The sequence below is a fragment of the Mesoplodon mirus genome, assembly GCF_964341445.2.
Source record: "Mesoplodon mirus genome assembly, chromosome: 4".
Lineage (NCBI taxonomy): Eukaryota > Metazoa > Chordata > Mammalia > Artiodactyla > Ziphiidae > Mesoplodon > Mesoplodon mirus.
Window position 1 is genome coordinate 82,985,081 of NC_138979.1, and position 12,763 is coordinate 82,997,843.

General features: G+C 43.4%; 1 protein-coding gene across 9 annotated transcripts in view; it reads left to right on the plus strand.

The window, feature by feature from the left end:
- AKAP13 (A-kinase anchoring protein 13) overlaps positions 1-12,763 on the plus strand; it is a 369,334-nt gene that overhangs the window by 225,963 nt on the left and 130,608 nt on the right. The window contains exon 1 of one of the 9 annotated variants that reach the window (XM_082618894.1): positions 6,305-8,322. The exons of the other annotated variants lie outside the window; for them this stretch is intronic. Within the exon in view, the coding sequence (XP_082475020.1) occupies positions 8,242-8,322 (81 nt within the window). The 5' untranslated portion in view covers positions 6,305-8,241. Of the gene's footprint in view, positions 1-6,304; positions 8,323-12,763 lie in introns of those variants that run through there. 9 annotated transcript variants of the gene reach the window in all.

Here is a 12,763-nt window from a genome sequence, read left to right on the forward strand (position 1 = left end):
CAGAGGTCGGCGTGACGTTGCACCAGCCCGAGGCGCGCCGTGCGTTCTCCCAGGGAAGCCGCCCCTGGATCCCGGGACTCCGGCAGTGGCGGGCTGCACAGGCTCCCGGAAGGGCGGTGTGGGCAGTGACCTGCGCTCGCACACAGGCTTCTTGGCGGCGGCAGCAGCAGCCCCAGCGTCCCACGCCTGTCACTGGGCTCCGCGCTTTCAGTCGCGACTCGCGCCCGTCCGTGGAGCCCCTTTAAGCAGCGCTCTTAATCCCCTCTCCTCGCGCACCAGGAAACCAAGAGGGAAGAAAAAGTCTCTTGCCTCTTCGGCAGCTCTAGAGTTTTCCCGGACTCCCTCCCGGCTAGCTGTGGCACATTAGCCCCCTTCAGGCTGAGTTCTCGCCACCAGCCCCAGTCCTCTCCCTGCGCTCTGACCGAAGCCCGAGCCTCAGCTTCCAGCACTGCGTGCCCCGGCGGGCGAGCAGACAAGCCTCTCGGGCTGGTGAGTGCCGCTCGGCACCGATCCTCTGTGCGGGAATCTCTCCGCTTTGCCCTACCCAGGTATGTGGGGAGTTTCTTGCCTTTTGGGAGGTCTGGGGTCTTCTGCCAGCGTTCAGTAGGTGTTCTGTAGGAGTTGTTCCACGTGTAGCTGTATTTCTGGTGTATCCGTGGGGAGGAAGGTGATCTCCGCGTCTTACTCTTCCGCCATCTTACCCGGAAGTCTGCCTTTGTTTTATAGAATGAGGTTTGTTCTTATTTCCATAGATGATCATATGGAAAGGGAATTTCTTACTTGTTGGCTGTTCCTTCTGTTTCCATTTCCTTGCCAAAACGCTGTCAGCCCTGCTTCCCTGCTCTAGGTATTATGAAACCTTTGTTCATATTCCTGACCAAGATGCAGTGTGTGCACTCAAGTGTTCTCTTTTGGTCTCTGTGACAGGATCTCTTGGAAAGAATTGAAAGAACGGGCATAGAACTCACTTTGTGTTAATGGTCCTTTTTCTCTGTTAATGCTTCATTTACTTCTCAGAAAGTTTTTTACACACTGAAGTGTTTATTTCCAGGTTAGCCATCCTGTAGCAACCATTTTTTTATGATTCACTAAGGCACTTTGTCTGAAGGGTAAAATGTCTTAAGAGAAAACTGGAAAAAGCGAACGAAGTGTACAGGCAGAACTTAAATTTTCCCCTGTGAAATGGTAGAATATTGAAATTCAACTTTCATCACTCTGCTACTACACCAGAACTTGCCCTCACCAAGCAAGGTCCATGAAACATTTACATACCAAAACCCAGATCTCTTATTGGCTTGACTTTTTCACAACATTTGGCACTGTTTACCATTCTTTCTTTCTGTTTCCTCGATGTCACATCTGTGTGTTGACTTCCAAATTGGTGTGCCCAGCCCCAGCTGTTCTCCCGAGCTCCAGACACAGACGTTTATGTTACATCTAAAGGGAGATGTTCTTGTAGTACCCTGTGATTTCTCTATTCTGGCACTTCTCACACACATTATTGTAACTATTTAATGTCTGTCTGGTTCTCTGTTACATTCTCAGTACCGAAAATTAGGTGTTCAATGAATATTTGTCTAATGATTGAACGAATTTCATTTACTGAAAAGCTTGTTGAAGATTCAGGACGGTGACACATGAGAAGTTGTAGTTTACAATCACAACAGTATTATGGATTTTCCATGTAAAACTTCTTGGTTGTTTAAATTGTTACTGATAGTAAATTTGCCCTTTTTAGCATCCTTAAGCAGTCTAGGTTTTTAAAATACTAATGTATTTTAAAGCCACATTCCTTGGGAAACTGAAAATTCAACCTAAAAAAATTAAATGTTTACAAATTATCCAGTAGACTTTAAACAAGGAAAGATGTAAAGTGAGTTTTACAATAAAATCACAAGATTATAGTATGGAGGAGACCTGTTTTGACACGTCCAACTAAGAAAAGATATGAGAAGTGACTTACTTTACCACAAGCTTATATACTTCTAATGGTGTGGTATTCGTGTTAAGAAAGCCAGTTGGATCTTAATCATCCCAGTGTACTCAACACCAGAGGGTTTTGTTTTGGTGTTCGCATCACAAGAAGGACACCGACTAACTAGACAGCCCTCAGTCGGGTACCCTGTGGCATGAGGAACAGTTGTGGGAACCATGATCCAGAAGAGAAGCTTTGAGGAGGGTAGCGAGTCGTAATAAATATCTTCAGATATTTGAAATGCTGCCATAAGAAGTAACTAGTGTTTGTTCCCAAGAGGAGAACTAGGAACAGTACACGCGTTCATTCTAAGGAGACCTAGAGAACAGTTGTCAGTATCCAGAAATCTTTTAGTCTCTATGCTGGATGTGTTCATTCTGATTATTATAACATATTACCAATAGTGAGAAGCTATTAAAAAAATTAAATATCAAGTATTAAAATGTTGGCAAAGAAGTTGAGTCCGTTGAATGTAATGACACACTTTTCTATCTGTACTTTCTAAAATTAGGAACCATTTGTCATTTTTATTGAAAAAATAAAATCTTTTTCTATCCTTTGGCATTTGTATAAAATCAAATGTAAGAGTGCCAATGATATGAGTAACAAATTCTAAGTTTTCTTTCCTCAAATTTTAACTTACATTTTCTCCATGATAGTTTCATTTCTTTCAGTTTAGGGGATTACTCAAGACAAAATCAGATGCATATGGAAAGAAAGATTTACAGAACCGAGTTTAATGCAGATTCGTTTTATTAGCTGTGTGACCTGATACAACTGACTTAAAAAACTCTGAGTGCGACTTTTCTGCATCTGTAGACAGTGGTGTTTCACCCTGTAGCTTTTTATGAGGAATAAGTGAAATTGTACATGTGGAAGCACATGGCATACAGGAAGCACTCAGTGAATGTTGTTGTTATTAATAAATCTTGCCCCAGAAGACCAGTCCTAGAGGTTAAACTATCCTATCACCACTTTTCCAGATGAATTCTGATTCGGCTTTCTCCCTTTCTCCCCTCCTCCTGCCTTTTTTTTTTTTTTTTTTTGCGGTATGCGGGCCTCTCACTGTTGTGGCCTCTCCCGTTGCGGAGCACAGGCCCCGGATGCGCAGGCCCAGCGGCCATGGCTCATGGGCCCAGCCGCTCCGCGGCATATGGGATCCTCCCAGACCGGGGCACGAACCCGTATCCCCTGCATCGGCAGGCGGACTCTCAACCACTGCGCCACCAGGGAGGCCCCCTCCTGCCTTTTATTTCACCAAGTTGTTGGTAATTTTAGTAAAATTTAACATTTGTGTGCTTGTTCCACGAGACCTGTTTCCTGTGAGGAGCAAAGGTTGGTGAAGAGACATTTTTAAAGCTTTGTCTTGTCTTACTTCCATCTTAGTTACTTTTTGCTATTGTTATTGTTGTCAAACAGCCTGCTGCTACCAGCTAAATTGTGTTAAGGTTTCTTCTTGAAGAAGTCAAGAAAGGGTTAAAGCTGAGGAGCTGCCTGCTGCCGCCAGATGGTAGTTTGAGGAGAATTGCTGGTTGACTGGTTGCTTGCCCTTTAGGCCTTCCCCTTCTCCTTTATTCTTTTAACCTTCTTGGAACCTCCAAATCTGGGAGTGGAAGAAAAGCCAGGGGAGTGGGGACCTTAGGCCTCCCTCTCCTGGAGCAGTAGTGCTTAAACACCTAAATTGAAATGAAAAAGGAAATCCTCGCTGGAAACAATGCAGCTGTTGTAAATAACCCCCATCTTCTCTCAATTACTCAAAAATCTTATTTGGAGCAGACTGTTATTTTAAGCAGACTGGAGTTGCTCATGTGGAGGCTATAATAATAAAAATAATACAATGTTTTATCTATATTTTAGTAAACTTTGCCACCAACAAATGTGTAGCTCTGGATGACTCACTATTTTTTAAGTTAATGAAATCATAGGTTAATGAAAATTGTTGACTGTGGTAGACGTTTCCTTCCTTTTTATTTCACATGAAAAGTGGAGGTGGAAAATACAATTAAGCAAGAATATAATACATGTTTTCTACAACAGATTTTGAGAGAATTTCTCAATCCCTTTTTCTTTTTCCTCTGCATCTACCCACATCCTATGAGCCATATGGCAAGTGATAAAGATTTGTTAGTCTCAGACTGACCATATCCGATCAAGAAAGAACTTCAGATACGACCTAGTGTCCAGCCCTTCTCATTTTCCAGTTCTGGAAACCCAGGTCCAAGAGTCAAACTAATTATCCCAGGATGCTCAGTGAGATAGTGGCACACCTAGGAGTGGAAAGAACCTTTGATTTTCACCTTGGGCTCCTTGCAGAGACGAAACTGACCATTGGTGGGTCTTTTAGCCAGTGACATGCTACTACTTTATGTTCACTTTGGGGTACAGGACAAATGTTTTAGTATCAGTAGACACCCCTTTCCCTGCCCCAGTGCTTGCTGGCCTTTGTGTTCTGTTTGGATCTTTCATATACCCACTAAGTGGTGTCCTAATTCAGAAACTTTGCTATGAGACTTTATTTTTATTTATTTATTTATTTATTTTATTTTTTTTGCGGTACGCGGGCCTCTCACTGTTGTGGCCTCTCCCGTTGCGGAGCACAGGCTCCGGACGCGCAGGCTCAGTGGCCATGGCTCACAGGCCCAGCCGCTCCGCGGCATGTGGGATCTTCCCAGACCGGGGCATGAACCCGTGTCTCCTGCATCGGCAGGCGGACTCTCAACCACTACGCCACCAGGGAAGCCCACTCTGAGACTTTAGATAGTGTTCTGCCTTAACTGAAACAAAAGGAGCCAAGTAGAGTTGACCCATAAGAATGCTGAAATAATGTGGGTAAGGGTTAGACCTTAAGAGTTAAATATCAAGGGAAAATTTAATTCATGAACAGAAATGCTCTAGTTAACTTCAAATGCATAAAATATTTTTATACTTCATTTTCTGGAATCTTTAAGAATATATGTTGGGCCTGTGGTATGAACAGACTTTAAGCACTTGAAGCTTCTATTGAAGAACGTAGGGCTCCTTCTTGTGGCTGGAGAGTGGGATGGAGGACACAGAAAGAAGGGAGAAATAATCTTGTGAATAATTACTATTGTAAGAGGTTGTAAATAATAAACATATTTACTACAAGTTCCCAAAGTTAAAGAAAAGGAGAATATTCTTAAAACGAAAATTCATAGGTATCAGCTCTATGGTTTGGATGTAAAATGATTGGTTTCTGTGTTTCAAAATCCTAACAGAGTAACTGTTCAGTGGTTCCAGATGTTTTTGATAAAAACTTGGAATTGTCACATCAGCAGCAAAAGCACAGGACTACAGACTCAGTCTTCTGTGGAGAGTGCTGAACAAATCCAGAGGGGAAAGCAAAACAGACTCTTCCCCCACCAGAGTATGTGTTCCCTACCCAGAGAATTTGTTCTCCAAGAACGAACAAAATACTCAAGAACAATTCCAAATCCTTTTAATATATTTATGTGTACAGAAAAAGGAGGAAGTCTCGATTTCCAGCCTGTAGCACAAAGCCAGCAGATCATCAGAAATACAGAAATTAATCTGTTTGTCTCAAAACAGTAATCTCGGCCATTTCAGACAATTGTATAACTTTGAAAGAGGTTTCTAATTATATGAACTTCTTGAGGACAGAGACCTTGTTCTTTCTTTCCTTTGTTTGCCTTTGCTGCAAGGCACAAAATATCTGTTAAATCAGTATAGATTATTTAAGTCAGGATTACACGAGGTTGGGAATAGAAAGGCTCTGTGGTGATTAAAGCATCTGTGATCCTTAGGGAGATGCCTGGAAACCTTGGAAGCAGGAAACATTTGATTCTAATTAAAACAGAAGGGAGCGGCAGTGAGGAATAAACCATATTGAGGACAGAGGGGTGGCAGCTTTGTGTTTATATGGGGAGGAAGGAGAGTTCTAAATTATTGCTTGGTGAAAGTTCATACAGAAAAGATAATAAACTATCCATTTTCCCCTACACTAAAACCTAAAGGACCTTTCGATTTGTGCCCTAGACCACATAGTTTCAGAGTAGTTGTAAATCCCCGGCCAGGTTCCCACCCTTTTGGTAAGCCTGAGCTAGAATTTTATTTACAACTTTCTAATCTCTCTCTAATCATCTGTTTCTACTGTTTCCCATCATCACTCTAATGAAAAGCAACATCTGGTTCACTGTCCACGTTGGTAGCATCACAGAGCTAGGCTCACTGGGGGCGTGTGGGGAAGGGGAGGGGCTGTCTACCTCCCTGCAGTGGATGGAACAGTGTGGGACTGGGCTCAGTGGCTGCGGTGTGTTAGGTAGAGGGGGAGATGCGTACTAGCAGGATTCGCTGCCTTGCTCTCCTTTGAGCTGGTTAGCTACTTGAATGCCTGGCCAGAGGAGATGGTGACTCATCAGACCTTCTCTACCCCTTTCATAGCTCCTGGAAAGCCTCATCACCAGCTCTGTTTGTGATATTGACAGAAATTTAAGTATTAAATCTCTTTTTTCCTTCCACTGTGATGTTTGAGTCCCCTCATTCACACTCTAGCCAAGGACTCCTCTGGCCACTTGAGGAAAATGCCAGCTGCCTGATGCTCCTAGAAGGAGAACATCTTTGGAGTTTTGCTTTCTCCACTCTTCCCTTTTTGTCCCCCTCAGTTCCTTCTCCTCCTTTCCCTCCCAGATCATTTATGACCCAGGTAAGAAAGTGAATTCTGGAACAGGTCTGCCCCTGAGAATCTTGGCTAGGGTGGGGCTGGAGGGTTCTTGGATAGTAAGAGAGCGGGCGCACAGAGTGGTAGAGCCACACTCCGGGCTCAGTTAATGTGAGTGGTGGCTGTCGGGGGAAGAAGTCCCAGCCAGGTGACTCTTCTTGGTCATACGTACTGACACACATGCCTGTCATTCTACTTCTTTCCTCTAAAATTTTCTTTAAAGTGCTCCTCCTACCACCTCCCCATCCCTCCCTTCCTCTCCGCCAAGAAAAAAAAGCTGACCTCTTGATGATTTCTAAACCTTGTCAGTCACTTCTGTAACCCCTTCTGGATCCTGGAAACATAGCCCTGAAATATTGACTAGCATTTTTCTCATATTAAATCACTGACTTGCATTTGGCAGGGAGATGCAGTGTCTGCCTTGTGTAGTTTCAATTTCCCCGATTTCGTGGAACAGATAAGTGTGTTGAACTTGCCTGTGGTGTTTAGGATGACACCCCCTCCCTTTATTACCATACCTCCCCCGACATCAGAGCGCTTGGGGTGCATCTGGAAATGCCTGACAGAGCCTTTTTCATAGGGAACAGCGTGAGGAGGAGAAAGGGGAGGAGGAGGAAACGGGTTGGAAAAGGAAGCCTTGTTTTTCTCTTCGTCTGTGGATGAATCACATTCCCACCACTGCCATTAGGTTTTCAAGCCTCCGAGGCTGCTGGTGCAGGGCTGAAAGGGCAAGTAGTGACGTTCCTGAGAGGCAGGGAAAAGGGGTGAGGGGTCTGGGGTAGGGAAGGGCCAGCGCCCAAGAAGGGAGGGAGCAAGAAGGGAGGAGTGGTCTTTTTTTTTCCCCCCCTTTCGCTCTGCTGTCATTAGATATTTTCAACTGAAATCAGAAGCAAGCCCTACTGCCTGGCGAGCAAGAGGCTGACTGAAGACTCTTTACTTTGAACAGAATCTCAGAGCTTCAACTTTTTTTTTTTCCTGTAAAGGAAAAATTGATTTTCCTTGTCTTTGTTTTTGTTTTATAAGCAAGAAGAGGATCTAATGAGAGAATTTTTTCCTATCATCCCTTCAAATTAGAGTTGTCTTCCCTTCTCTCTTTCTCTTTTCCTGACAAAGTACATACTGGATTTTTATTGCCTGCTTTGGGCTATTCCACCACGTGCGTCAGCCGTTATGTGTAGCCGGTTAATTCTTAATTTTTCCACTGGAATTATCGCCAGTGATGGAAATGGTGTGTGCTTCTCTTTCGGTCAAGATCTGCCTGAGGTATAGCATCTGGAAGTATTTATTGTTCATATTATGAATTGTAAATTGTAAATTCATCATCCCAGTGCTCTGAAGTTGCCAGGAAGTTCTCAGTCCGTTCAAGGAATTGGGATTCTGCTTGGTTTTCTTTAATTCATTTTTTGACCCTTTGAGGGTTTTCTACATAGAGGAGTCTGGAAGTCATAAATCCCCTCCAGCTCACGGAAAGAAATTTGGAGCTCTGCACTTGCGGGAGCGCGGTGGTCCCCCAGGTTGACAGTGGGTACATCTCCTGCATCTTACTTCCTCTCTTCTGCATTTGGACAAAATGTATGAACGGCACAAGAGGCGCTACAGCCTATGTGACATCTCCAAGGTGGACAGGACTGTGGACGTGGTGTTGCTGAAGGTAAGGGGCCACACTCCCTCCACTCCAAAGCTCTCAGGCTCTTCTGTCTCTGAATCCAGTAGCTGGATTTCCTGGCGCCCCTGTATTGGGAGAACGGCTGAGAAGTGTGTGTGTGTGAACAGTAGGGAGTGCTGGGTTGGGTTGGTGATTTTAAGGTTCTTAGCAGAATATCTGAACAGAGACAGTGGGGACTTCAGAATCAGCATTGAGCCACTTACTGCTTCAGTGTCATTGTACTTGCTTTAAAATGGATTCTTATGCTCAGGAGAACCTCATACTCTTGAAAATCACAGACGGAGAAGTTCACCTTCAGAGTTGCCCTTTCCTCAGATGTCTGTGTCCCTCTGTCCCTGTCATCCCCACCCCTCTCCTCCCAACCCCAGGCCCCCATCTGGGGGGGTATCTTTCTCTGTCAGTCTCTCTCCTTCTGCCTCTGTCTCTTTGTCTTTTGCCTGAGTCTTTGCTATCTGTTGTTTCTGCTGTCTCTCCTCACAGCTCTGAGGGGAAAGACAGACAGTACTTATTTCCTTTGGAAGGATCTCCAGTCAATCTATTTATTAAAGTGGCAAAGTGGCCCCTTTGGCTTGGTTTGACTGCTTTTCAGGTCTAGCCTTTGAATGTTAATAGCTGTATTTGTTTGTTTTCTCCTGGTAGTGATACTGGGTGTCTAAGCAGGATGGGGGCGGAGACTCTGGATGGCTGATTGCTCACAGAAGGCATCCTTGAATCTAAAATTAGTAATGACTCCTCCAGCCATAAGATGGGAGTCTGGGAATGTTGGACGACTCAAGGAGCACTTTTTGGAAGTTTAGCAGTTTTCTGGCCAAGGCAGGGGAAATTGGAAGCCAAACAAGTGCTTCACAGTTGCCAAGAGAACCTCAGTACCTGAACTTGTGAAGGTGTGGAGCCAGGGGAGTCCAGGCAAAGTAGTAATGTATCGCCCTGGTCAGGGAAATAGTGGAGCTCTTGTACTGATTTATCAATTCAGTGTATTACCTTAGACTCCTTAATTCTTTTCATTGGTCCATTGAGGCCAAGAAACGGCTCAGAAGGCTAGACACAGAAGTCAATGAAATAACACTACCACGCCGGACGAGGGGCTAGGTGGAGGAGTTGTGACTGTGGAGGGAGTGGCGTCTGTCCCTCCATGATCGCTGTCAGGTTGTGGTTTGATATGCCAGGCCGAGGCTGAGAGCAGTGGGCAACTTGGCATTTTGAACTTGATCCGAGGTATTATTCATTTTAGTTTCTCTGAAATGTGATTTCCACTGTGAAATCACAGTGATGTTTTAAAATTTTTGTCCCCATGTTTAGGAGAGCCTAGTTTTTAGAATCTTTATATGCTTGACTCTTTATTATTTTACCTGTCTGGGGGAAAAAGAAAGAAGGAAAATAGGGGAGGGAGGATAGAAAATCTCAATCTGAGTATCACAAGGAGTATATGGTACATTTAAACTAGTGCTAAAATATGTTCAGTACTCTTCACTCTCATGGGACATGAAAGCCCTCAGGAATGGGGCTAAATTAGCACAGGCTTATTGGCCTCATAGATGCTGTTTTACAGTTTTAACAAAACACTTTTATGTATGTTATTTCGTTTGAGACTGACTGGTCAGGCAGCAACGGTTCCCCCGCCCCTTCCTATGAAGAGATTGAGGATTCTGCTGAGCCAGGGTGAGGAACGTAAAGGACTTGAGTGATGTGATTTTTTTCCACAAGGCCACAGCTAATAATGGACATAATTAGGATTTTTTTAGATGTACCTGTGTCTGTATTATTTTTTTGCACCATACGGCCCTTACGCAATGAAAGATTTTCAGTAGAGGAAACTTCACTTCTCTGAAAGTAAGCATTTATTACAAATAAGTAAACACAAAGAGTCCTGAAAATATGCCATTTCCAGTTTGAAATGAGATGGGTGAGTTTGGTGCTGATTCTTTGCTTTGGAGACAGAGAAGGTGACATCACTGAGAGCTCTACATGAAAACTATATTAATGACCTGTTCGATGTCAGACGTGCTAGGTCCAAGGGGCACACGGGTCTTTAAAGTCCTCGTATTGCTTAAAGACAGGCAGTAAATAGAGAAAGAAAAAGTACAAATTACTGTTAGTGATTTGATAGAAATAAACAGTGTGCTCTGTGGGAATAATGGGAATCGTATTTCAGATAGAAGATCTTTCTGAGGTGCTGACATTTAAAAAACGGTTCTCCAGAGGATAAAGAGCTGCTGGAGCTATACCAAGGGAAGGCATTCCAGAAAGAAGGAACGGCAGATACAGAGGCCCTGAGGTAGGGAAGGATGGGCAGGGCCATTGTGATGAGAAAATACTGAGCAAGGGGGGTGGAGTCATAAGTAGGCCCTGGAAGGGCTGGGCCTTGACAGCCATGGTGAGGAGTTTGCTTTGCTTAGATATGTTACTTCTCTATTTTTTTTAGAAGATCATTTCGGCATGTGGGAGTCACTTAGGCTGCCATTATGCTAGTCCAGGCATGATGAAATGGCTTTGTGGTCTGAAGTGGTAATAAGTGGATGGGTATGAGATACAGGCATTTAATTTTTACATCATTCCTAGTATTTGTCTCATTTTACATATGGAAAAACAGATTCGGATAGTCAGTAATTTTCCAAAGTTCTCACAGCTCACACATAGTAGGTAATAGGATGCAACCCCAGATCTGATTGTTTTCAAAGTTCATGTTTTTTCTTGCTACCCTAGGTCTCGTCTTTGAGTCAGCCAATTCCTCTTATTACATGAATATGTATATCAATTTTTATTTATATATATATGTATTTTTAAAAATCAAACTTTTTCTATTGAAAGAAGTCTTAGAAGTTATCGCAAGCACTTTTTTTCCCAGTGTGGGAATTCGTTCTACAACACTTTGGACAGGTGCATGATCTCATCTAAATTCATTTTGCCACACAATTTTTAGAATGATTTTTAGTCATTCAGAAGTGGTCTCCAATTATCTTCCATTTTGAATTTGTGTCTTTAACCAGTGGGTTTTTTTTTTTTAACATCTTTATTGGAGTATAATTGCTTTACAATGGTGTGTTAGTTTCTGCTTTATAACAAAGTGAATCAGTTCTACATATACATATGTTCCCATATCTCTTCCCTCTTGCGTCTCCCTCCCTCCCACCCTCCCTATCCCACCCCTCTAGGTGGTCACAAAGCACCAAGCTGATCTCCCTGTGCTATGCGGCTACTTCCCACTAGCTATCTATTTTACGTTTGGTAATGTATATATATGTCCATGCCACTCCAGTGGGTTTTTTTAAAAAAATAATTATATTGGGTGTATATGCCACTTCAGTTCTCAAGTGATCATGTATATTTTCTCACTCCTTTTCTGTGGAAGATTGCTTTATTTTATAGTAAGGAGTTTGTAATTTTTTCATCTACTTACTATATCTAAACAGTGTCCCTCATTCTTACTAAATGCGCAGTAAGTTTTGTTAATTGAATGAGTTAATCTTTTAATATTTGTTCATGTTATGCAAACTATACTTAATGTACTGATGAGATTGGGGTAAGAACAGAGAGATGAATTATGACAGTCATCACAAAATTTAGATTGTGAGCCTATCCCTTTGGTATCACACATTTACAACTCCAGTCCCTCCCATTGGCTGAATAATTCACTGTAGATTAACTTCAAGATTCTGATCCTCTTTTATATACCCATACTTTCTTGGGCTTATTCCGCATTCTGATCTGTTCCCTTTGTCAGTTCTGTACAGTTAGTTTCATGGTAGCTTTTCTGCGTCAAAGCCATCTCTTAGGATTTCCCTGAGGCTGGACACACTGGTCTTTATCCTCAGATCAGCTCTTGCTTCCCATCATCAGCCCCCAGCATCCCATCATCAGCCCCCAGCATCCTCTGAAATCTTACCTCCTTTCTGAATTTTTTTCTAAATACTAAGGTGTAGGTTGATAGTATCCTTTGGTCACCCATGCCGCCATCCCCCAGCCCAGTACACGCATACACACTTCTCTTCCTCACCTTATTGGTTACCCCTCTCCCCCAGTGCATATATGCCTTCTGGCTCTTATGGTCGATAAGTGGTTGGTAACTATGAATCATGTGCACAGAATGGGATAAGGAAGAATTTTAATTCTTGGCAGAGGCCCTTTGGTATCAACATGCCCATTTTCCTCAGCATCCTTCAAAAAGCTAGTATTGACCTCACAAGTTGGTGAATGATAGGACCCTTTGTCTGACATGGTTCAGTAGCTAACTCATGAGCACATTGAATAAGAGACCACTCCTAACACAAGAGGATACCAAGTATCAGGAACTTACTGCAAAACTAGCATACCAGGGCCTCCCTGGTGGCGCAGTGGTTGAGAGTCCGCCTGCCGATGCAGGGGATACGGGTTCGTGCCCCGGTCTGGGAGGATCCCATATGCCGCGGAGCGGCTGGGCCCGTGAGCC